Source organism: Accipiter gentilis, chromosome 30 (genome assembly GCF_929443795.1).
Source record: "Accipiter gentilis chromosome 30, bAccGen1.1, whole genome shotgun sequence".
NCBI lineage: Eukaryota > Metazoa > Chordata > Aves > Accipitriformes > Accipitridae > Astur > Astur gentilis.
In genome coordinates this window covers 15,265,879-15,288,651 of record NC_064909.1, presented here as the reverse complement: position 1 = coordinate 15,288,651, position 22,773 = coordinate 15,265,879, and the positions used below count along the sequence as shown (strand labels likewise).

At 43.4% G+C, this 22,773-nt stretch overlaps 1 protein-coding gene across 1 annotated transcript; it reads left to right on the top strand.

Moving 5' to 3' along the window:
- Window positions 1-1,386: 1,386 nt before the first annotated feature.
- ACBD3 (acyl-CoA binding domain containing 3) lies at window positions 1,387-22,332 on the top strand. The gene is made up of 8 exons (XM_049833642.1): window positions 1,387-1,702; window positions 9,531-9,672; window positions 10,704-10,844; window positions 11,590-11,748; window positions 13,797-13,971; window positions 17,255-17,447; window positions 19,065-19,349; window positions 20,253-22,332. Exons 1-8 carry the CDS (start codon window positions 1,441-1,443, stop codon window positions 20,462-20,464), a joined length of 1,569 nt encoding a protein of 522 aa, XP_049689599.1. The 5' UTR covers window positions 1,387-1,440; the 3' UTR covers window positions 20,465-22,332.
- The last annotated feature ends 441 nt before the right edge of the window (window positions 22,333-22,773 follow it).

Sequence of the window (22,773 nt, the reverse complement as noted above, 5' to 3'; positions counted from 1 at the left end):
AGCTTAGATGACTAATCATCTCAATCAAATTCTGCTCCGTTTGTAGTAAACAGTGCCCTGCCTGGCATTCACTCTCTCAAGAAATACTAACTGGAAATTAAGTACTTTAAATTAGAGCTTTACATTTCCTCTCCCTTTCGCCCAAAGGCTTCAAAGCACTTTATAAATGTGACAATAAAATCCCTTCAGCATTCCTGAGAGATCAGCAGATGGATCTAAAACTACCTTGAACGGTAGATAAACTCCTAGGTGGTATGACTGACTTCAGGGGATAACCGCAGAAATGGGCAAAGCACTGGGGACAGAGGGGACTCCCACACGCACCCCTGAGTTTCAGGAGGTTGCAGAGCTGTGTGGTTCTCTTCCTTTGCATCAGCTTCATGCACTACCAGACAGGAATGCCCCACTTCCCAGGCGTGCAGCCTGCGTCTCCGTTTGGGTGAGAAACGTGACCAAAAGCACTTCATGCTAACGCAGTCTTTCCTGAAATCCTGTGAGGAGGATTGCTTGCGCTGGGAATAAACCTCCTGAGATGTACGTGGGAGCGACGCTCTCCCCTTGCATAGCACACGATAACAGTATTGTTGTGAACCGTGTTTCATGGTCACAAGGGGGTGAGCTAATTGCAGATACAGCTCTTGAAGAAGTAATTCCCTTGTACTCTTCTCTTTTTTTCTCCGGCTCATTTCTTTCCTTTCCCGTGTGAGGCCTGAAGCACGTTTCCTGAGAGGAGTTAAGAGAGGTAGGTGGCAGACCCCACACCACCTTCCAGCTGGAGCAAAAGGCTTTCAATCTGTGAATCAAAGCTGCCGAAAAATCACTGCTCCCTTCTGCAAAGCAACCAAAGAGCGCCCGCAGAGCGTTCACCGGCAGCTCCCCCCACACACTAACGTAACCTCCCGCACCCTGGCATTTGAGGGCGGCGGCGGAGGAGGGCCTGCGATCAGGGGCAGGCAGCCCGAACGTTTCTGGTGCAAGCAGCCCTGCTGCCTCGGGGCAGCTCCCCCCGGGCCCTGCCGGCGCTGCCCTACCTCCGGTCCCGGGGGGGCAGGGGGCGAGTTTATTTTCAGCCCCATCCCCGAGGGGCTGGGGCAGCCCGCCCCGGGCGGGTGTTAAGCCCCTAGGCCCCGGCAGGGCGGGAAGAGCGGGGGCTGCGAGGCACCTCAGGGGCCCCAGCGGCCACCGCCGTCGGGCGAGCGGGACCCGGCGGGCGCCAGCCCTGAGGCGAAGAACGGGCCGCCGCCACGCGCGCCGCCGGCCGTTGGGGAAGGGGCGGGGCCGGGGGGGCGGCCGTTGGCGAGGGGGCGGGGCGGCGGGGGCGGCCGTTGGCGAGCGGCGGGGGCGGGGCCGGAAATTCCGGGTCGGAGGGGACAGGAAGTCGGGACGTGGCCGCCGCAGCGGAGCAGGAGGCGGAGGGCGGGTGGAGGCGGCGGCGGGAGGATGGCGGTGGTGCTGAGCTCGGACCGGCTCGAGGTCTCGGTGGACGGGCTGACGCTGAGCCCCAACGCCGAGGTGCCGCACTGTGAAGCGCGGCCGGGGCAGGGGGAGCCCGCGGCGGGGAGGAGCCGAGCGGGCCCCGGCTCCCCGGGCCAGGCGGAGGCCGGCGGTGAGGCGGCGGGGGAGGAGGCGGCGCTGAGCCCGGAGCGGCGCTGGGGCTTCGCGCTGGAGGAGCTGTACGGACTGGCGCTGCGCTTCTTCAAAGGTGAGGCCGCCCGGCGACGTGGCTCGCAAACCGCCCCCCCCCCCCCCCCCCCCCCCCAGCCCTCCGCTGCCGGGACCGGGGTGGCGAGGCGGGAGCCGCCGCGTCCCGGGAAGCCCCGGGCACCGTCCGCCTCCTCGCCGAGGCGAGCTCCGGGGCGCAGGCGGATCCCCGGATCCCCCGAGAGCCGCGGGGTGGGTTGGGGGGGCGGCGCCGGCACGGCCCGCGGCCCCCGGGGGGGATCGGTGTGCCGGGGCGAGCATCGTGTCACGGCGGTTGGAGGTGGCTCGTGGGGACGCGGATTTCCTGGTGCGAGAGGTGAGCCGAGGCAGAGGACGGGGGAAGAGCCGGCAGGTTGCCCCGGGCCGTGGTGTGCCCACTGCGCTGGGCCGGGAAGGCATTTCTGAGGGTTTGCACCAGGCGACCTAAAAAGGGAGGAAAAAAAATTTAAAAAATTCTTGCTTGTGGCATGTGAAGAAAAACCTTGCAAACGTAGGCGAGGAGTGCTCTCTTTGAGTGTTGTCGAGTCTGCTGACAGCCAGGATACTGGCGTGAGATGTCGTGCCGTCTCCACAGGATGCTAACTTCGAGTCTGGCTTTGCCGCTTCGTGTGCCATCGTGACTCCAGCTGGCAGCTGTGCGAGGGAGCCATGCAATACCCAGGGTGTAGACCTGGAGTGTTTGTCTTGGGATCCCCTGTAGCCAAGTTTCTTCTGCAGGAAGCCGGAGGTACCTTGCCACGCTTGCTTTCTTCAAGAGGAGGAAATCGACTGCATGGTTTTGGAGGGAGAGCTGCGTTCACTGTAGCATTACTTTGCACTACGGTATTTGAACACCTCACAGCAATCTGTTGCTCTCTTGGCTTTCAGGCGGCTGCTGCTGCTTAACATGGGGCACAGAGCAGGGGGTCTAGCAACATGCCTGGGCTAGGGAAGATACAACTCTATTTCAAAAGGTCAATCTTGTGGCAGTCAGTTGCTAGATGACCCCCCCAGGAAAGCTGCCTTTTCCAAGGGCAAGCGTACTGGCAGGTGGAGACTGTGCTGGAAGGACAAAGTTGTTTTCTTCGCTTTGGCTGACCTGCACCCTGATAGTTGTTAGGAGCTTGTAAGGCTCTAAGCAGTTTTCTTGATCTCTGGTTCTTTGACCCTGTTCTGATGCCCTTCCACAGAGCAATTTTTTTTGTTAGCATGCTAACATACAAAGATACTTTTTTTTTTTAAAAGCTGTAAGAATCATAAGGGTATTGATTTTTTTTTTTTTTTTTTTTTTTTTTTTTTTGCCTCTGCCAAACTGCTGTAATGGTGTTTCAGGTTGTGGAAGCATTGTAACTTCTGTCTCTTTCTCCTTTCTGTAAAACAAGCTGCTTGAAAGAGTTCTGGTTTGGTTTAATGAGCTTTTGTTCTTAAAACGTGATGCAGAAATAAATGTCTCTGCAGCAGCAAATTCCTTGCCTCAGTCAAATGTGGTATTATTTTATCTTGAGTTTAATATTCTACTAGAACCTGTATTACACAAAATTACACAAAAATTGCACACTGAGAATGAGCTTATCTACATTATTGCTATCCTATGTCTATTATATCTCAGGTTTTAATGAAATTTATGTTCTACCTTTATCTCCTCTTGGATGATAAAAAGTCAGCAGAGTGTTACTTCTCTCTAGGTTCCAGTTCCTTGTGTTGTGTTGTCTCAACAGTGGGTTTTTTGTTGCCTTCCTTTTATTAAAAGCTTAATTTCAACATGTTTAACTTACTGCTGCTCCTTTTTTAACCTTCTGCAATTTCTTGTAATGCATGGTTTTGCTCATAAGAGGAAAATTTTCCACATTGTATGGAGCTGTCAGACTTTCCAAATGAAGACCTTGTTCCTCTATCCTTATGGCTGGAATAAGTCACATGAAGTCTTTGATCGTATTTTCATCTGTAGTTTTTTGCTGAAAGTGACATAACACGAGGATTTTTGTAGAAGTTATGGTGAGTAACAGGAGCTTGTAATACTTGGATTACTGATTCTGCCAGCTTGTTCTATATCTATATGGCTCCGAAAATAATTGGTCTTGTTTCCAAATTATTTTTGTGCATCCACTGTCAAAACAACTGTGGGAGTGGGCATGCTTTTTTCGCAGCCTTGTAGGTGCCAAGGAACAAATATGGATTCCTTCTTTCCCTCAAGAAGCAACATATGAGGGATCTGAAGGTTGACCTGTGTTAATAGGTCAATGCAGAGATCTTGTTTCTGATCATTCTTCTAAATACTATACTGATTTGGAGATGGGGGGTGTCTTTGAAAAACTTTCTTAAAGCTAGTTGGTATTGATGCCTCAGTATATGACAGTTACCTACTCACACAGCTACTGTGGAACAAAGAAGCGACTGAGGGCAGCACTTGTTTAGGAGAGTGATGGTATCTGGATTGACTATGGTGATTGGGATGAAAGGAGCTCGGTGGGGATGCTAGAGGAGTCCCTGTGCAAGGTCAAAGGGTAAGCAGCAGTCGCTAGTTAAGCAGCTTTTTTTCTGCATCAGTGTGCAGACTGAGTTGTCTGGTTGTAACTCATGATGTACTTACTTCCTAGAAAAGTTGAATCTGATCAAAATACTTCAGATTTGCTTATTACAGTGACTGCTAACACTTGTCTGTGGTGGCATATTGCATGTAACAGAATTGCTCAAAGACAAGACAGGGTGGGAGTGCATATAAACAATGTGAAAACCACAACTGAAACAAGGCTAGGATATTAGAGAGACTCAAAAGCTACTTTATTCTGTCTCTGATAAAGACAGAAGCAGATCTAAAATGCTTGACCCTGCGTCACTTTAACTGTCAGGCCTTAGGCTGTGCAGGAGATGTGTGCTAGCTTTTTTTTAGCATCCATAATGGCTTGTGAAGAAAGCTTTTCAGAATCAGAGGCATAGAAAATAGACAGTTAATAGTGTTCCAGTCCATTTTTCTGTGAGAAACAAGAGCCTTCCTTACAATAAGCACTCTTTCCCTTACTGCTCTGTCAAGCCTAGTTCAGGTCGACTGGCATTTTGGCTGCCATTAAGAAGCTGCTCTGCTGTGCTGGATACAGTGTACAGTGGAGAACACAGCCGTGTTACTGAAATGGGTATGTTTCTTTGTCTCTTGGACTGTCTGTAATTATGTGCCCTGGGGCAGCTGGCAGAGTAGAAGTGTCTCAGACTGCTTATTCTGCTTGTTGAGCTGGTATGAGCTACGCCAGTGAAGGTAACTTGTTTAAGGTGTAAGCTGTCTCCTGCAGTAGGAGGGGGTGGCTTGCGTACCTCTGCCAGCAAATCTCTTCTAGTATCAACCTGGCTTTGGTTTTCAACATCCTGTCATTGAAATACCATTGCACCCAACCTTCAATATATGACAGTCCCTGAAGCGTTCATGCACTGTCTAAAGTGATTTGCAGTGCAGCTTGTCTAAGTAGACAGTATACAAACAATATCATTTTGGTATCTAAAAGCTCTCCTGGTATGTTAAGTACTCTAATTTTGTTTGACTGCTCCAAGTTACTACTTCTTATCCTAACAAGAATGCATCTTCAAACTCAGCAATACATCATTCTAAATTAATTGTTTGGCCTCATCTTTTTTTTTTCCCCCCCAGAGCTAATTTGATGGCATGATTGTAATTCATAAGTTAAGTGGGCTCTTGTTTTCAAGAATATGAAAACCCCTATAACGTATCTACGTTTGATGTGAAGTTGAGCTTTGATCATGTTTAATTGGAAGGGCCAGTTGGTAACTCTTCTGTTCATGCAAAACATCTTCAGGAGAGAATTAGGAGTGTGAGTGTGTACTGGGATCTGCAGGCAGCGATTCAGTTCTTGTGCTTCTCAGTTTTGGTCTTGCTCATTAAAACTTTGCAAATGAATAGCATTAACATGTGGCTTCTGCTTTTAAAAGCTATGAGGTGAAGAATTGCACTTCACAAACTGTTTTCTAGCTTCTTCTAGATGACTCAACTGAATGGTATCCCGTGGGAATTAGGCATTTAGAGTGAGTGCAGTAGGTGAAGTTGGAGTGGAAGCTGCAGCATGTTGTGCCATGTTTCTTATAGGGGGGAAAATCTGAAGTCACATAGGAATAACAGTGTCTTGCATGATGCAGTCTCTTAATCATATTTCTTAAACTCCCTTGAGTCTAAATTTGTGGGTTTATACCAATTCGTGTCAATGGTACAGTGCCACATAGTGACATAAGCCTCTGTTATCTGCTTTTCATTACTAGTTGTAGCTTCAATGCTCTGTTGTGTTTGCATGCCAACACAAATGGTGGTCTTCAAGCATACAGTTAATTACCTGTAGCACAAGAAGGGTCGTTGGTGTTTAAGTACTGGTTTTCTGGAGTATTCAACTAAGTTGCCCTCAGTGGATCTCAGTTTTGTGGGCATCTAAACAAAGTAGCCACTGTCCAGGAGAGCAGTAGCATGAAGAGCTGATATTAGGTATGCACAGGTTTCCCTTTCAGGGGTGACAACACAGTAACTGTGTTGTGGTTTCATGGCACGCATCAGGGAGGTCTGAGCTTTCAGGAAGTGGGAGCCAGTGTTTCTCCGTGTTCTGGGTGAACTACTTCGTGTCGTTGGTGAAGTACGTGTGTATGTGTGTATATATGGGCCCTTACTGCAGAATGCCTGAAGCATCATAGGTCCATAGCCTGCCTGGTTCCTGTAACCGTACCCTTAATCTAATCATACCCTTAATCGCTACTTGAGGTTGATCTGTTAGTGGCTGCTGCTTAAGGGGAGAGTTTAGTTGACTTGAGAAATTGCCTTTTCAAGTGAATGATGGTTTGAAGTATTGCCAGGAGAGAAGTCCCCTAATCTTCTGTAAGAAAGCTGAGCCTTTCTCTGGCCCTATTGGGTCAGGCATACCAGTGGCACAGGGAGAGTTGTATAGTTGCTGTACTACTGCTGTGCGCATCCTTTGTATTTCTCAGTGCGTTCCCTAGAGCTCTTTGATGTTCTTCAGCTTTCTGACAGCTGTGTTAGATATGTGGGTAATACCTACTTAAATGGTACGTTCACGGATGCTTGAATAAATTTGGCACTTCTACTTGTCTGGACTCACTAATGCTCTTTGGCATATTTGACTCTGCAGATGGCTTTGGGTCCTCTGGTTCAGTTTAATGGCAACAGTTCCAAATCTTTTGGATAACTATACAGTGTAGTTCGTGCTGAAGAATTCAAATGAAAAATAGCTAGTATACAACTTCACTCTCTTGACTGGCTCCAAATATTTTGCTGAGAGTTTGCTTCTAATCTGCATTATCTACAAGTCACTGAGTGCCTGTCTCCTGTTTTTCTCATCTGTCTGTTTTCCTCTCCTATTTAGCTTGTTTATTCTTCTTCCCTTGGGTCACTGTTCTTTGTAAATGCAGATTTTGGCTTCTCTTGATAGGTGGGGCTTGAGGTCTGACTTCTCTGTTCTGCGAAAATGTAGATGTGCTGTTTATAGCACGGGAAACCATGTTTTTTTCTCCTCTAACCCTATTCAGGAGTGAGTTCAAATACTGTTGATGATAGCTGGCTTAGGTGGGAGTCTAGTACAGCAAATAGCTATGGGTTTTGGCAGACAACTGTAGGTATACAGGTTGTGCAAGGTAAACTATGCCATAGGGACCCCCTTGAGAAGCATACTTCACTTAGAAAGAAGCCTGGCAAAATTTCAGTATAGTACCCTTATCAATTGACTTGTTTTTAAGCATGCTGCCCCAGGTTATTAAGTAGGATTTCAAAGTGCATGCTGTTTATTGAGGCTAAGGGAAGTGCTTGCTACTTAATAAGCAAATTCTGAGTTAAATGTGAAGTGTGAAGAATAGAGGAGAAGCCGAAGGGCTCTTTGGGTGACCTGAGAGCAGGAGACCTGAGACACAGGGAGAGAGCTTACCAGGACGTGGTGATTTGCCTCTCTTAAGGATCACAGACCTGCTGGGGTCGGAAGGGACTTCTGGGGATTGTCAAGTTTAGCCATTCTGTTCAGAGCAGGCTTCTCAGGACTGTGTCCATTTGGGTTTTGAATATCTCCAAGGATGGAGGGTTCAAAAGCTCTCTGGGTAACCTGTTCAGTGCTTGATCATTCTCACAGTTTAAAAAAAAAAAAAAAAGCCATCTTTTCTGCTTAAGTGGAATTTCCTATATTTCAGCTTGTGTCTGCTGCCTCTTGTCCTTTCACTGGGTACCACTGAGTAGGCCCAGGTTCAGTCTTTATATCCCGCCCTTCACCCCACCAGGTATTTTTGGAAATGGATATTTTTGTGGAGAAAGGCTTCTGGTTTTTGAAGCTGGAAGCTATATTTGCTGTAACGTGCGACACTGGGAGAAGAGCGAATACTTGAGATTCTGGAAGAGGGAAGTGGACCTCTAGGAATGGATAATAAGTAATTAAATGTTTACCGTCCTAATTCTTTGATTCTGGCTTCAAAACAGATGGCATGCACGTCGTGATTTTTTGTGATGTTTTAACTGAGTAAGTCCAGTAATATGCTGAGCTTACTGCGTCAAAAATATAGCTTCTTGCTGTGACCTGCAAACACTTTCCCTCTGGGGTTGTTTCCAATTTTCAGAAGTGTTTGCTCTGAGTTTCTCAATAAGTCATAGAAGAGGTATTTCCCTTCCTCTTTTGTTCTGAGATTTGCTTCTTTTCCTGTTAATAACTCTGTTCACAAGCTTCAGCCGAGTAATTTCATAATACGTAGATGTCAGCACTAAAATTTGGGTGTGAATGGGACTGTTCGGTTTGGGGCTGTAAACAACTTGCTCCAAAGGAGAGCTGGAAATGAGCAGCAGCTCTGCCTGCAGTTCCTGACTATATGGAGAGCATTTAGTAGTACAGTCATGTGAAATGACTATTGTTTACCTCTGGTAATAGCTTCCTTATTTCAGCCCTTCCAAAAGGAGATTATGTTTGTTTATTTGTTTTCCTGTTCAAGAAAAAGGTCTTTTCTTAATGAGCAGTGTAATTACATATAGCGGTACCTGTTTCTTTGATTTGTTTTGACAGTTTGAATGTGCTGAGGTAAGTCCTAGCTGACTAATTCATATATCATTTTAAATCAATGCAAGTCTCCTTTTACCAGTAAAAGCATGGCGAGCTCTAACCAGGACCACTTCAAAAGGTGTTGGTATGGAGCCATTGGAATTCTGATTATGTTCAGGCTTATGCTGCCTGTGTCTCGTGGCCAGAGCTCTCTGTACATGTTGGTGCTGATGGAGTCACTGCTAAGACTTTTCATTGTGAGGGGTTATTCCAGCTGCCTTGGCAAAGTGCAGCAATCAAATTCCCTCAAGGAAAACTCTCCCTTAATTCCAATTTTTCCTCTCTGCAGTTTTCGTTGCCTTAAACCTTGCTTGTTCTGCTTTCATCAATGTGAAGAGCATGAAAGGAGAGCAGTCTATAAAGTTAACATCACATCTTTCTTTGTGGAAAATCCTTCCTATCCACGCTATAATAGACTTGGCAGACACATGTCAATTCAAGTTAAGGTTTTAAATATTTCGGAAATAGAGATCCATATGGTATGATGTTCAACTAATTAACATAAATATTTATGTGATAACTTACCATCTAAAGTCAATCTTAGCTAGTATGATGAAAAACACTTCACAGTTAAGTTTCAGCAGCTGAAGTAGATGTGTTTCTCCTGGACAGATCTATATTCTATTTGAACAGAACTGACTTAATTTATCTAACCTTTTGCAACTTACCTATCTTATTCCTTTTTTACGGAGGAAATCATGGTAGTGGTTGTACAAAATGCTCTTTGCTGTCCTGTGCTTAATCAATTAATCACCACAGTGAAATTTTCTTTTTCTACAGAAAAAGATGGCAAAGCCTTTCATCCAACATATGAAGAAAAACTCAAACTTGTGGCGCTGCACAAGCAGGTTCTGCTGGGACCTTACAACCCTGACACTTGCCCTGAAGTTGGATTCTTTGATGTACTGGGGAATGACAGAAGGTAAAAGGGCTGGTGCTCTTGTTGGTCTTAACTCTGCATTTTCTGTCTGAAGATAACATCATCCAATTTCTGCAATAAGACGACAAGTATGTGGGTTGCCTTGATATGTGTGTATGGTAGTGGAAAGTGAGAGTGGCCTCTTCAAATAAGTCTTAGAAATCTGAGTCACAGTTCAGTAAAGGAGCTAACGGAAGATTATTGGGGTTTTTCTCAATCCATAAGGAAAAGCTGCTGTGCCAACAGTCCAGTTTCTCATAGCAGTTTAAAACTTGGTTAGCTGTGCATTAATGTGCAGGCCCACGTTTCATCCTAATTTCACACCAGGGTTACAGCAGGCCAGGCCTTTTGCCAGTGGTAGCAGCATTCACCATAGCTTTTGCTAATACCAAAGATAACTTCTGAAATCAGTTACCTGATACATTCAAACTGAGTAAATTTTTGAGATCTGGGCAGTCTCAGGCATGTCTCTTGTATTGCTTGGAGTTCAGGCTGTCCTTCTAATGTTCATTGTTGCTATTTCTAGTGTGAAGGCAATGTGCAAAACAGCACTGGCTTCTCAGAGTTGGACCCAGTGCACTGCTTTTGCGCAGATGGATGTAGCTTTCCTTCAGGAAGAACCAGGCTGTTGCATCCAACTAACTTGAAGCATGGTTGTTACCATGTTTGTTCATTCAGGAAAATGTATGCGATTTTTTCTACAAGCTAGAGTGGAAGAAGGGCAAAAATATTTCGGGTTCATTTGTAGCTGGGAAGTTTTTTGGACATAGTTCAGAATTCTAAGTAGGGTCAATGGTACGTATGTGGTATCATATCAGCACTCAGATATGTCTGTTTGAAAGAGCTCTTCCAGTGCAGGCAGAAGAGAGCAGTGTACTGTCTTTGGGAAAAAGTTATTAGTTCTCTGAAACTGCATATGATAAAGTTTGGTCCCTGGTCTCCCAATTTTTTTGTTTTCTTGGAGTTCTCAGAGTTCACTACTGACTTCAAAAGAGTTGAGTCTTCTGTTATTTCAGCTGATTTCTCTCTCTCAGGAAGGAATGGGCTGCCCTTGGAAACATGTCAAAGCAAAAAGCTATGACAGAATTTGTTAAGCTCCTGAATAGGTGCTGCCACTTGTTTTCAACATATGTCACTTCCCACAAGATAGAGAAAGAGGAACAAGAAAAGAAAAGGTAATGTTTGAGTCCTTTGGTGGTGGAGTATATTGAGTGTGTAACTCTTGACCTATGGACAGTGTCACAGCTAGCTTAGGTTGAAGTTGTCTTGGGAAGAGAAATGTTTGAAGTTTAGCTGGCTGTGGTACCATTTGATCTCTTTAAGCCTTTTTACTTTGCCAGTAATGAATGATTGTTTCTGAGGTAAAGACACCTAGAATATAAGGAGTTTTTAAAATTTTGCTGATACTGTCATCTTAAGAAATACACGCTTCACAAAATGTCTGCCCTGATATGTCTGTGGACTAAGTGTACGCAGACCATGAAATTGTCAGGTGCTAACCTTAGCCTTTGTCAAGTTGCTAACCCATACTGTCTTCTACTATCATTTACATATCATGTGATTATTAAACTATAGTATCCATGTAATTACTGAACGTATGTTAAAACTTGGAAGATGTGTTTAAAGTTTCCAGGTAACTTTTTCTACTGCTCTCTGCTAAAGATAGTATGCTAACAGGTTAGAACGAATATCAAGTCATAGTACAGAATTTACACTTGTCATACTGCAGAGTGCAGTAAAACTAAATACGTTTTCTTCTTGTGTCCAATAAGACACTTCTTCAGGCCAATTTAAGTGGGAGGAGATGATACCAAACAAAAAGCCTTATTGAGGAGGCCAAAGGCAGGTTATAGCATGTTGAAAATAACTCATCCTAGGATTGTAGGAATGCTGAAATAGCTTATTGAGTGGATGTTGCAGAAGAGAAGAGGAAGAACGAAGGCGGCGTGAAGAAGAGGAGCGTGAGCGTTTACAAAAAGAAGAAGAAAAACGTAGGCGAGAAGAGGAGGAAAGACTGAGAAGGGAAGAAGAAGAGAGGAGGAGAATAGAGGAGGAACGACTTCGGATGGAACAACAAAAGTGAGTAGCTGAAACAAACAACATGTCAAAGAAAATAACTGCCTTGCACTTGAGACAATTGTATCTTAACTGTTTAAAAAGTTATGCTAGAATTGAATACCTGAAGTTCAGAGTACTCAAGGCTAGCAGTGACATTTGCATCCTTAGTTGAGGGACTCGGTTTGCAGAGAATAACTATCCTAACGTGTTATTGTATGCAGCCGCCTTAGATGAAAGTGCTAGAGAGGTTTCGTTTAAAGAGATGCTCTGGAGGGTTTTGGGTTCAAGGGCTGTACCTCATGAAAACTTGTGGCTCTGCTTCTTAAATGATTAATGCTGCACTCAACTGAGGAGTGTTAAGTGTCCAGCTGAAAGTGTTGTTCAAACTGTGACTTGAAAGTTTCTATACTTTCACAGAAGGCGGAGCCTTGAAAAAAAGATAACTCTCCTTTGAACTGCAGTTCAGTGGGGTGTTTTGAATCCATGGCTGAAGTTTTCTAACTTGGTTGTCTAACACTACCTCCTTAAAGGTACTCCCTTTCTAGGAAGTGTCTGCAGATCTCATTTGTACACTGGCAATCTCTGGATCTTACCACCTTTCTAAAATGAATACAAAATTTACATTCAAATGCACTTAACCTCTGTTTGTAGCCTGAATTAAATTGTTTCCTTAGAATATATAGCTCTAGTTATATTTCATTGTTCCCATCACATCCAGATGCTGAAAACATGAATCTAGCTTTGCACACATAATATTTAAGAGAATAGAAGATCATCAGAGCTGTTCCACATCAGTCAGCAACCATTTTCCATAATAAAAATGTCTTCACAGGGGGTGTCTCTGAAGTAGATCCTGTGCTTGCTATGTAGTGGTTTTAAGAAGGGACCAAATAACTAATCCACAAGTTTTGCTGTTTGTTTAATGTGGTGCAAGCCAGAGGGATGTAAAACACAGACATAAACGGAATTGAGAATACAATAAAAAATGTTACTTAGTGTTAAGTAACAAGAAGTGTGGTATGCCCTGAAATTAAGAGATTTTTTTTACATGAATAACAGTTGTGTATTAAGTGGTTGTAGCAGCTTACAGAGATGAAGAGTTTAGACAGAAAAGGGAACATGGATACCTATATACAGGCCACGTGTATTTAAACTGGTCATAGTTCACTGAAGAGTAGGATATCTTGCCCTTTAGTATATTAAAACAGTCTAATACTGGAGCTTTTAGAGGATGATTTTTGGAGAAGAAAGAAGAGTGGGAAGGAAAGAATTACTCCTGCGTTTGTGTGTGAATTCTTTCTTCCTCTGAAGCATTGATAGCTGGTCACTGATGGACATAACATGAGACAAACCCTGGATCTAGCTAGTAGTTTTAATATACAGTTTCTATTAGCCCTTTGGAGGGAGAACAGTTGAGCCTGTGCATAAGTAACTTATGTGTTCTTCCTGAAGTTTCAGCAGTTGAGTTTACTGGAGGTGGAGATGCCCTATTTGACAGCATTTTTTTCACTCCTGAATTAGGCCACAGCCAGTCATGCTTTTCATATTTGTTTGCATATTGTCCTGGGAAATTAAGATAGTAATGTGGTGTGTTCTGCTTAGATTTACTAAAAAGCATTGGTGTGCTGTACTACAGCAAGTTTATTCTTACCAATATTTATAGAAGGGCTGCTAGAAGGATGGTTTCTGCATGTTTTCTGGAGGAACCAAGTGTGGGGTTTTTTCCCTTGCTTGTTTGAGAAATTTAGTCACGCATTTTTCCAGCTCTGTCTCTTTATCAGACTATAGATTGAGAATTATCTAAGAGCTCTTGTGTTTTTTAACATTTGATATTTTCAAACATTGGGTAGAAATTGTTGCTCCCTTCTTTATATTCTCAGTGTATTTTTTAGGCAAAATTCACATTTGCATTACCTCTGGGCTCTGCTCTATTATGTAGATTTGTTTTAATTGGTTTTTGCAGGAATTGAATTAACTGTCTTTGAGGCCACTTAAACCACTTAAGTACAGGGATTTCCCCAATACCTTCAGCTGCTTGTAATCTTCATACTCTCCTCCCACCAATCTAGGCAACAGATAATGGCAGCACTGAACTCCCAGACTGCCATTCAGTTCCAGCAGTATGCAGCCCAGCAGTATCCGGGCAACTATGAACAGCAGCAGATCCTAATTCGGCAGCTCCAGGAACAGCATTATCAACAATACATGCAGCAGTTGTATCAAGTCCAGCTTGCACAGCAACAGGTATGGCCGACCAGCTGAGAAACTTAGATTTTTGTGTCTCTGGGAGTTGTTAACGTGTCTGCCATTATCTCCTCGAAAAGATAATTGCTACAAGGAAAGATAGTGTCCTAGTGACTAATGCTGCTTCAGATTCAAACACCAAAGCCCCTTTATTTAATCTTTTCGAGTAGTTTTCTGAAGCAGCTGTTAGTTAAGAAAATTCTAAGCAGCCTTTACTAATGACTTGGTTCGATATTCTTGGAGATGAAATGTGAAGTGCTCTGCTGCAGCATCTATTGTATGTGTAATTTAATGGGCGTATGTACCAGAGCGCATATGAGCATGAACAAAGCTATTCAAGTGACTCTCCATGTAGATATCGCACCTGAAGATCTGTGCAGAGCAGCAGGCTTTGGTCAGCTGTGTGTTTCCAGCTGAACATGCATGCAGCACAATCACATCACTAATGGGTTTGAGATTGCTCCTCCCTGTCAACTTGAGCACTGACTTCTCTCTTCTTTTGCATCTATTGTCTGACATCAGTATCTAATTAAGTTGCTTGCCTCCAATAGACTGCTCGTGATTTGGGTGGGAGGACAGACTTTCATATTTCTGGTAACAATGGGTGGCAGTAGTACATTACTTCTTTGCAAAGGTTTTGTGCCTGGGCTTGAAAGGCTACTTCTCTGTTTAGAGGAATCTTGCATCTCTGGCAAATGTGTTGGATTCACATCTCAAGCAATTTTAAAGTTCAAGGATGTCCATCTGTAACTGTCTTAAACAGATGTAAGCCAGACTTCAGACGGTAGTACATCTGACCTCTCTGGCCAGGACCTGAACCTTAAATGGCCTATAACTGCCAGCCTGAGGTCTGTTGCTCCTGAGCTAAAGACTTAAAATTCAGTAACTAATTTCCTGTTAAGTCATTTGTATTTTGACGAGGCTGATGCCCTCAGCAAAGAACTGTCCAAGGAAGGAACCCATGTGGCCCATGTAAACCTCATGATGTTCAACAAGGCCAAGTGCAAGGCCCTGCACCTGGGTTGGGGCGGTCTCCAGTATCAATACAGACTGGGGAAGGAATGGATTGAGGGCAGCCCTGCAGAGATGGACTTGGGGATACCGGTGGATGAAAAACTGGATATGAGCTGGCAGTGGGATCTTGCAGCCCAGAAAGCCAACCATATCCTGAGCTGCATAAAAAGAAGTGTGGCCAGAAGGTTGAGGGAGGGAGGTGATTTTCCCCCTCTACTCGGCTCTCATGAGATCCCACCTGGAGTCCCGTATCCAGCTCTAGGGTCCCCAGAACCAGAAAGATACGGACCTGTTAGAGCTGGTCCAGAGGAGGGCCACAAAAATGATCAGAGGGCTGGAAGACTTTCCCATGAAGAAAAGCTGAGAGATTTAGGGTGGTTCAGCCCAGAGAAGAGAAGACTCTGGGGAGACCTTCTGCAGCTTTTCAATGTGTAAAGGAGCTTTATAAGAAAGATGGAGTGAGACGTTTTTACGAGGGTCTGTAGTGACAGGACAAGGGGCAATGGTTTTAATCAGAGTGTAGGTTTACATTGGACATAAGGAAGACTTTTTTTTTCTTTTTTTTTTTTACAATGAGGGTGGTCAGACACTGGATCAGGTTGCCCAGAGAAGTTGTGGATGCCCCATCATTGGAAGTGTTCAAGATCAGGTTGGATGGAGCTTTGAGCGGCCTGATCTAGTGAAAGATGTCCCTGCCCATGGCAGGGTGTTTGGACTAGATGATCTTTAAAGGTTCCTTCCAAGCCAAACCATGATTCGATGGAGTTGAAGTGGTATAGGAAAGTCAGAGGCTTCCTGCACTGTTATAGTTACTCTCAAAGCTTAATGACACCTTGGTACCAATGCTTTGGTGCCATAGTGGTAAGCAAAAGCTGTAGCCTCATCTGTCTTGTCCTTGATGCCTTCTGTAATTGATACTACTCCCTTGAGACTGAGGTGTCAGAGATGCTGCTGCCAATTTCGTCAGTGCTATCAGCACTGCTCCTTTCAATCATGGTTGTCTGATTTGTATGTACAGAAGACTAATGCCCTCTGAGACCTGGGCAAAACAGTCTTTCCTTTATAGTGGCTTACAAAATAAGAAGTCTGCAAGGCAACGAAGCTTATCTTTCAAATCTCTACTTGGACAACTCTTGTAGAGGAAAGGATGAAAAAGAAGTATGTAATAGAGCTAAAATTATGGTTGCTTAAAGATCAGCTTGTGATACAATTGATTTTGGAAAGGCTGTATGCAATAGTTTTCTAGAAAAATTCTCACCACTTTACATTGTCTCAGTGCATAGAATTGCTGTAGTAGAAAGTGGATCTGGGCAGCATCTGTACAATTGCTCAAATTTGAAATCTAACTAATGTTTGACTATACTTCTTCAGGATACCTATATTCCATTCATTCATCAAAATCATGTGCTTATTAGGTTATTCTTTAAAGAATGGTACTGTCAGTTGTACCTTTTCCCTGTCCCAACAAAAAAGCATATGTAATCTCTCTGTACTGATAACTAGGTGCAGAGGAATAAGGCCTGAAGCTAAAAGGGGTAATGCATCCTGCTTAAATCCAAAAGGGTGGTTCTTACTTTGTATAATCTTGTTTTAGCTGTATTTAATCCTTTGCACAGGGACAGCATGATAAATTCTATCGAAAGAGTTTCAACGTATATAAGTCATGTTCTAAAAGTAGCACCTCTGAGCTTTAATAACTCTTTTCCCTGACCACTCGCAGTCCTTGTGGATCTTATGCTTCCTGCTTTCATATTAAATAACTGCCTTTGTTGGGCATCGTGGATTTAGTAGAGAATCCTGTTGAGCCAGTTAACTCACAAATTGACAGATACTTAATAGACCTTAAATACTTCCAGCTCTTTTTAGACCTGGATGACCTCAGGCTAGAACCCTTTCAGCCCACTGGTAAAAAACAGCTAACAAGTCATTAATTTCAGTTTTGAAAGAAATATTACAGGAATTACCGAAACACAAAACTTCCGTATTGAAGTGCAAGAGTTTATTGTGTGTGCCCTACTTAACTTGAAAGTTGAATCTTTTGTTCAGGTTGTCTTCAGCAGCATAGACAAAGTTACTTCACTTCCCCTGATACTTACTATATGTAATTCTCACTGGTTAATGTGTGCTGTGTTCTGTTTTTTTGTGTCAAGCTGCATCATGGGATGCAGGGGGAGATTTTTTTCTTTAAAGTGTCTTTATACCTTCTGCTGGAAGAGGGAGACATCTTGGGAGGTTTGGGGTTTGCTTGACTTAATTTCTGTCATTTTAGGCAGCCTTACAGAAACAGCAGGAGGCGGTTGTGGCAGCAACAGGGACACATCTGACTACTGCATCAAAGGTGAATGCACCTGCCCCAGGGGACACCCCATCTATTAATGGGCAGGCCAGTGCACATGCAGACAGCCCTGAAAAAGAGCTGGATCCAGAGGCTTTGGAAGAAGCACTGGAGAATGGACCAAAAGGTAGGACTAGCTACATTCCTTAATTAAAAGTAAATCGCAAAAGCCTTTCTTAGGGTTCAGATGTCTTAAGTATGTTTACTATGGCTCTTTGCTTGGCCTTATTGGGTTTGATTCCTGGGTCCAGTTTCTCTCAAGGGAAAATAGTATTGCACAGACAAAACTCACCTTTTGGGGAGGGAAAGAGGAAGCAGCAAAAGCATTTCAGGTAAAGTGGATGGGATCCAGAACCTCCTTTCACTCTTGACTTGAAGGAAAGGAGCATAAAAGTTCTAGCAGAAAGCTGTTCTGCATGGAAATATGTTCAATCTTATTTAAACTTGGGTCAAAACTGAGTGATTTAGCCTTGCAGATTAAAATAAAGCCAAATTCCTCTTACTCTCCCTGAATGCTGCTCTACCTGTGGCTTAGCGCTGTCCTATGTGCAGTCCAGACTGCTGTCCCCTCACATTTCCCCCCTTCCTCAGACTCCTTCTAGGAAGTGGAGCAGGAAAAGTAGCCTCCCAGCAGCTCTGTCATCGCTGGTATTTTGGGGTGTTACCTCTATACTTTCATCCACAATCAGTAGTCCTCCAAAGACTTGCTTGGATCCCAGTATGGAACCAACACTAGCACAGTCCCTGTCTGCGTAATGAGGTGTTCAGTTATTTTAGTCAATATTTGACAATTTCTAGACAAATCCACATCCTCTGGTTCTATTGCATTAAAGGCCCTTTTAGTGAAGCGTTCTGTGCAACGTAACCCCATTAGTACTGTAGCAGTACATCTGTCTTCTGAGTCTTTTTTGCATAAGCACTGTTGATTTAAATGTGGCAGATGGGTGAACTGGTAGGATTTAAGTGTGCAGTGTTACATCTAAACCTGCACTGCGTTTCATGCAGTTTTCAACTGAAAAGATGTTTCTTCAGTTATCCTGGTTTTGGCTGGAATAGAGTTAATTTTCTTTCTAGTAGCTGCTATAGTGTTATGATTTGGGTTCAGTATGAGAAGAATGTTGATAACACACTGGTGTTTTCAGTTCTTGGTAAGTGTTCATACTGAGTTAAGGATTTTTCAGCTTCTCATGCCCAGCCAGTGAGAAGGCTGGAGGCGCACAAGAAGTTGGGAGGAGACACAGCCAGGACAGCTGACCCAAACTGGCCAAAGGGGGTATTCCACACCATGTGATGTCATGCCCAGTATATAAACTGGGGGGAGTTGGCCTGGGAGGGTTCACTGCTTGGGAACTAACTGGGCATCAGTCAGCAGGTGGTGAGCAATTGCATTGTGCATCACTTGTTTTGTATATTCCAAGACCTTTATTATTATTGTAATTTTGTTATTATCATTATTAGTTTCTTCCTTTCTGTTCCATTAAACTGTTCTTATCTCAACCCACAAGTTTTACCTTTTTCCTTCCAGTTCTCTCTTCCATCCCCTGGGTGGTAGGGAGTGAGTTAGCAGCTGTGTGGTGCTTGGGTACCAGCTGGGGTTAAACCATGACATCAGTTAAAAAAAAAAGTGGTGGGGGGGATTACTTGGAAGCAACTCTTATGCTTGTGGTCCTAAGTTGCCCCTAAAGTATGCAGCATAAATAACTGAAACAAAACTTAACTGGACTATTTTCTCCCCTTTCTCCAGATTCTGTTCCAGTGATAGCTGCCCCATCAATGTGGACACGACCTCAGATAAAAGACTTCAAGGAAAAAATCCGGCAGGATGCAGACTCTGTAATCACAGTGGGCCGAGGAGAAGTGGTTACAGTTAGAGTACCAACTCACGAAGAGGGGTCTTACCTCTTTTGGGAGTTTGCTACAGACAATTATGACATTGGTTTTGGGGTGTATTTTGAATGGACAGACTCCCCTAATACTGCAGTCAGTGTGCATGTCAGCGAATCCAGTGATGATGAGGATGAAGAAGAAGGTAAGCATGCTTATTTGAATAAACTGCCAGTCCTGCGGAGCTTTCCATGGGGGAAAACCCAACTGACTGTCTTGCGTAACTTCCTAGTTCCCCCAACTTCAATCTAGCTGGAATCTTGTCATCAATTTTGCATAGGAAGTGCAATTCTGAAAGTAACTTCAGTCACCTGATTTGGTCACAGATTGGTTAAAGCAGTTGAGGGTGGGGAAATCCTTTTCCTAAGTTTTGCTTACTCCTTAGTGTGCCCTCTTGTCCAATTCAGCTGTTCAGTAAGCTAGATTGAAACCTGTCCCATTATAGAGCATAGTGGATCTGCATGCTGAAAACCTTAAGAAAAATCCTTCCCTGCTGTTTGTGAACTTTTTCTAGGGAGGAAGTTTCCTTAAGGTTTCAGCAAAACAGCTTAAAAGAGCAATTCCTGATAGTGGCCAGGGCACAGGTCACAGCCTTTACCTACAGGGGAGTCTAGCATACCATCAGAAAAAAATATTTTGGAATGAGCATGTGATTTGCTTAGAAGGAACTGCTCTGACATAGGAAGCAGTGGCCTTCTGGATATTACTACTAAGTAATTGGTAGTAGTATGTCAGATCAGTAGCAGTCAATGTGAGGTAATGTCTATGAAAACTACAGCTTGGCATTTCTACAAACTGACCCAGCTGTGCTGGGGAGATGGGTGTGGTAAGTTTTAATATCAAACTGTAAAATTCATGATAAAGTGAGTATACTTACTGTTCCTCCTGCTTTTGAATGTTTTTGGCCACAGCCTTGGTATGAACCCCTTTGACCCATCTTATTTCTAAACTAACAAAGAGTGCCTTGTCCGCTACGGATCAGTCTGACTTTCTGTTGTAAAGCATCCACCCATGTTAACTGACACCTTTTTTTTTTCCCCCCTCGCAGAAAATACTAGCAGTGAAGAAAAAGCCAAAAAGAATGCCAACAAGCCTCAGCTAGATGAAATAGTGCCTGTGTACAGACGAGACTGTCACGAAGAAGTGTATGCTGGCAGCCACCAGTACCCAGGGAGAGGAGTTTATCTTCTTAAATTTGACAACTCCTACTCTCTATGGAGGTCAAAAACAGTTTACTACAGAGTTTATTATACTAGATAAAGGTGTGGCTGTGTCTGAGGCTGGGCTGGGCAGAAGATGTCATTTTATTTGGAATTTTCTTCAAGCATAATGGATCCTTTTGAGTCTGTGTTTTATCCTGTCTGTATCTGTATGGTTTGTGTGAACTTTAACAAGTAGACACTGGGATCTTCCTGCTCCGTGACACTAATGCATATTGCATTGGGCTTAACACAGGATCTCCCTAGCCCTTTTGGGTATTGGAGTTAACCAATGGAAGTCATTGGCTCCAGTGCTAAGGTCACATCAGTTGCATTTGTTAAAGCCTCATGAAAAAGGGGGAGGGAGTTGCTGGCTTACTGGCTGGGTGATCTGATGTTTCCAGGTCTGGATGCTTTGAATAACTTGTTAACGGTTAATTTAAAGGTCCCATCAATAACTGATAGATTTGGATGCAGTTTGCTGTGTAGCAAGTTTCTCTTAACTGTAATTGAATGTCAGATTTGTACACCATTAAAACTTGAAACTTTAAGTTGATGCAGTTTAGAAACAAGTTGTCTCACTTCTGTCCTCATCAAAGAAGAAACATTCAGTTCTTTAAACCAGTGTAGTGGCTGAGACAAGGATGAACAGCATCCTGAAAGTACAGCAAATAACCTCTTCTGAAGATGTAAACTGAATGATGATTAAAAGTATATGTAACAAGAACAACCTTAATCTCTCTGCCCCGGTGCTAACCCTAGAATAAAAAAAAAGTCATTTTTTGAGGCAATTGACTTTGAACCAGGGCACAAACTGTTTCTAAGTTTTGTGGGTTTTTAATGGGGGGTAGACTTTAAAAAAAAAAAAAGATATATATCTACAAACCTGAAACCAGTTTTCTGCACAACATTCTGGTTTGGTTTTTTTTGTAAAAGCATGTTGCGCGTCTGAAGAACAGTAAGTCACTTTGATAAAGTATAGGAGTTAATGCTGCACTAATTATGGAAATCGCTGCCAGTCCATTTTAGTATGAACTGGTGATACTTGGGTGCAGACTTTCTGCTTTAATCTGTAACTGTCTGCAGAAAGCCAGAGTGCACACACTTAATAATGTAGCTTTAATCTCAATTTCGTATGGTTTGGTTGAGGCATTTCATATTTTGTATAGTGGAAAAATGCAGGTGGCTGCTTGACTTGAGGCTGCAGTAAGAACCTGCTCTCCTTGGAGCCCTGCACCCCAGGGGTGATGCGTTGCAATGACAACTTGCGTAAGTGCTCTCTGCATGGGTAATGCACTATGTTACTGAAAGAAAATGGTTACTTTGGGTGTCTTGGATCAGCTCTTGCAGTAAGACTTCCATTGATTAGCTGCAGCATGTACAGTTCCATGGCAAATGATGTTGAGTTTGTGGGATTTGTTTGAATAATCAGTTTGTACATACATGATACTTTACTTTTCTCATACCAACCATGGAGATATTTCTCCTAGATTGCTTAACTTGTCATCTTGCGTTTGGTTCAGCAACACCGTACCAGCTTATAGCTAGTTAGTGCTGCTTTATCCAAAAACACTGTACAATGTTCTGCTTTTGTGTACATACAGTATATAAACCATGAATTTAGAAAGTACCTTGCTTTTAAAGAAAACTGTATTTAATGTAAAAAACTTTTAAAAAGGCAGGCACTAATATATTTCTTCCGGTCTTCAATTTTAAATTTTTTTTGTCCATACAAAAAATGTTACGACTTCTTCCTCTAAGAATATATGTTCTTGGGAGCGGTGTTTGTTGCTTTAAATGGCAGCACTTACTGTCATGTGTTGGATGTTAGAACTTCTACGTTTTCAGACTTTTTTTATTGCCTCTGGCTGTTGATTAGTACAGTACAAGTGCGATTTCAAGATACCTTGAGATAGTATTTAATCCTAATTAAAATACATTTATCTGTAATGCTGTTGGCTTTTTATTAATTTGGAAACCTTGGCATTGCTGTGTATGGCTATTCAGCTAAGATAAGCTTGTCATTTTCCCCCTCACTTTTAAAAATTCAGTACCATGCTAACATTGTGGTCTTAGCAGCCACATCACGTGGGCCAAAGGCTCTGCAGGAGAAGTGTCACTAGCTCACTGGATGAGGCCATCTCTCAATATCTGAAGAGCCCAGCTTGAACAGCATAATCGCTTTTGTTTTTGAAAGGGCACCAGAAAGGATTGGATGTGGGCAGCTAAAACTTGTAAGCTATTTTCTGCCTAGGAGAAAAGTGCCTACCCTTCCCCCTGTGGCTTAATGAACCCAAGGGGCAGTAGGAGCTGGCTGCATTGTCCTGAAAAGTCCTTGGCCCGAAGGGCAAGAGACAGCAGGACTGTGCA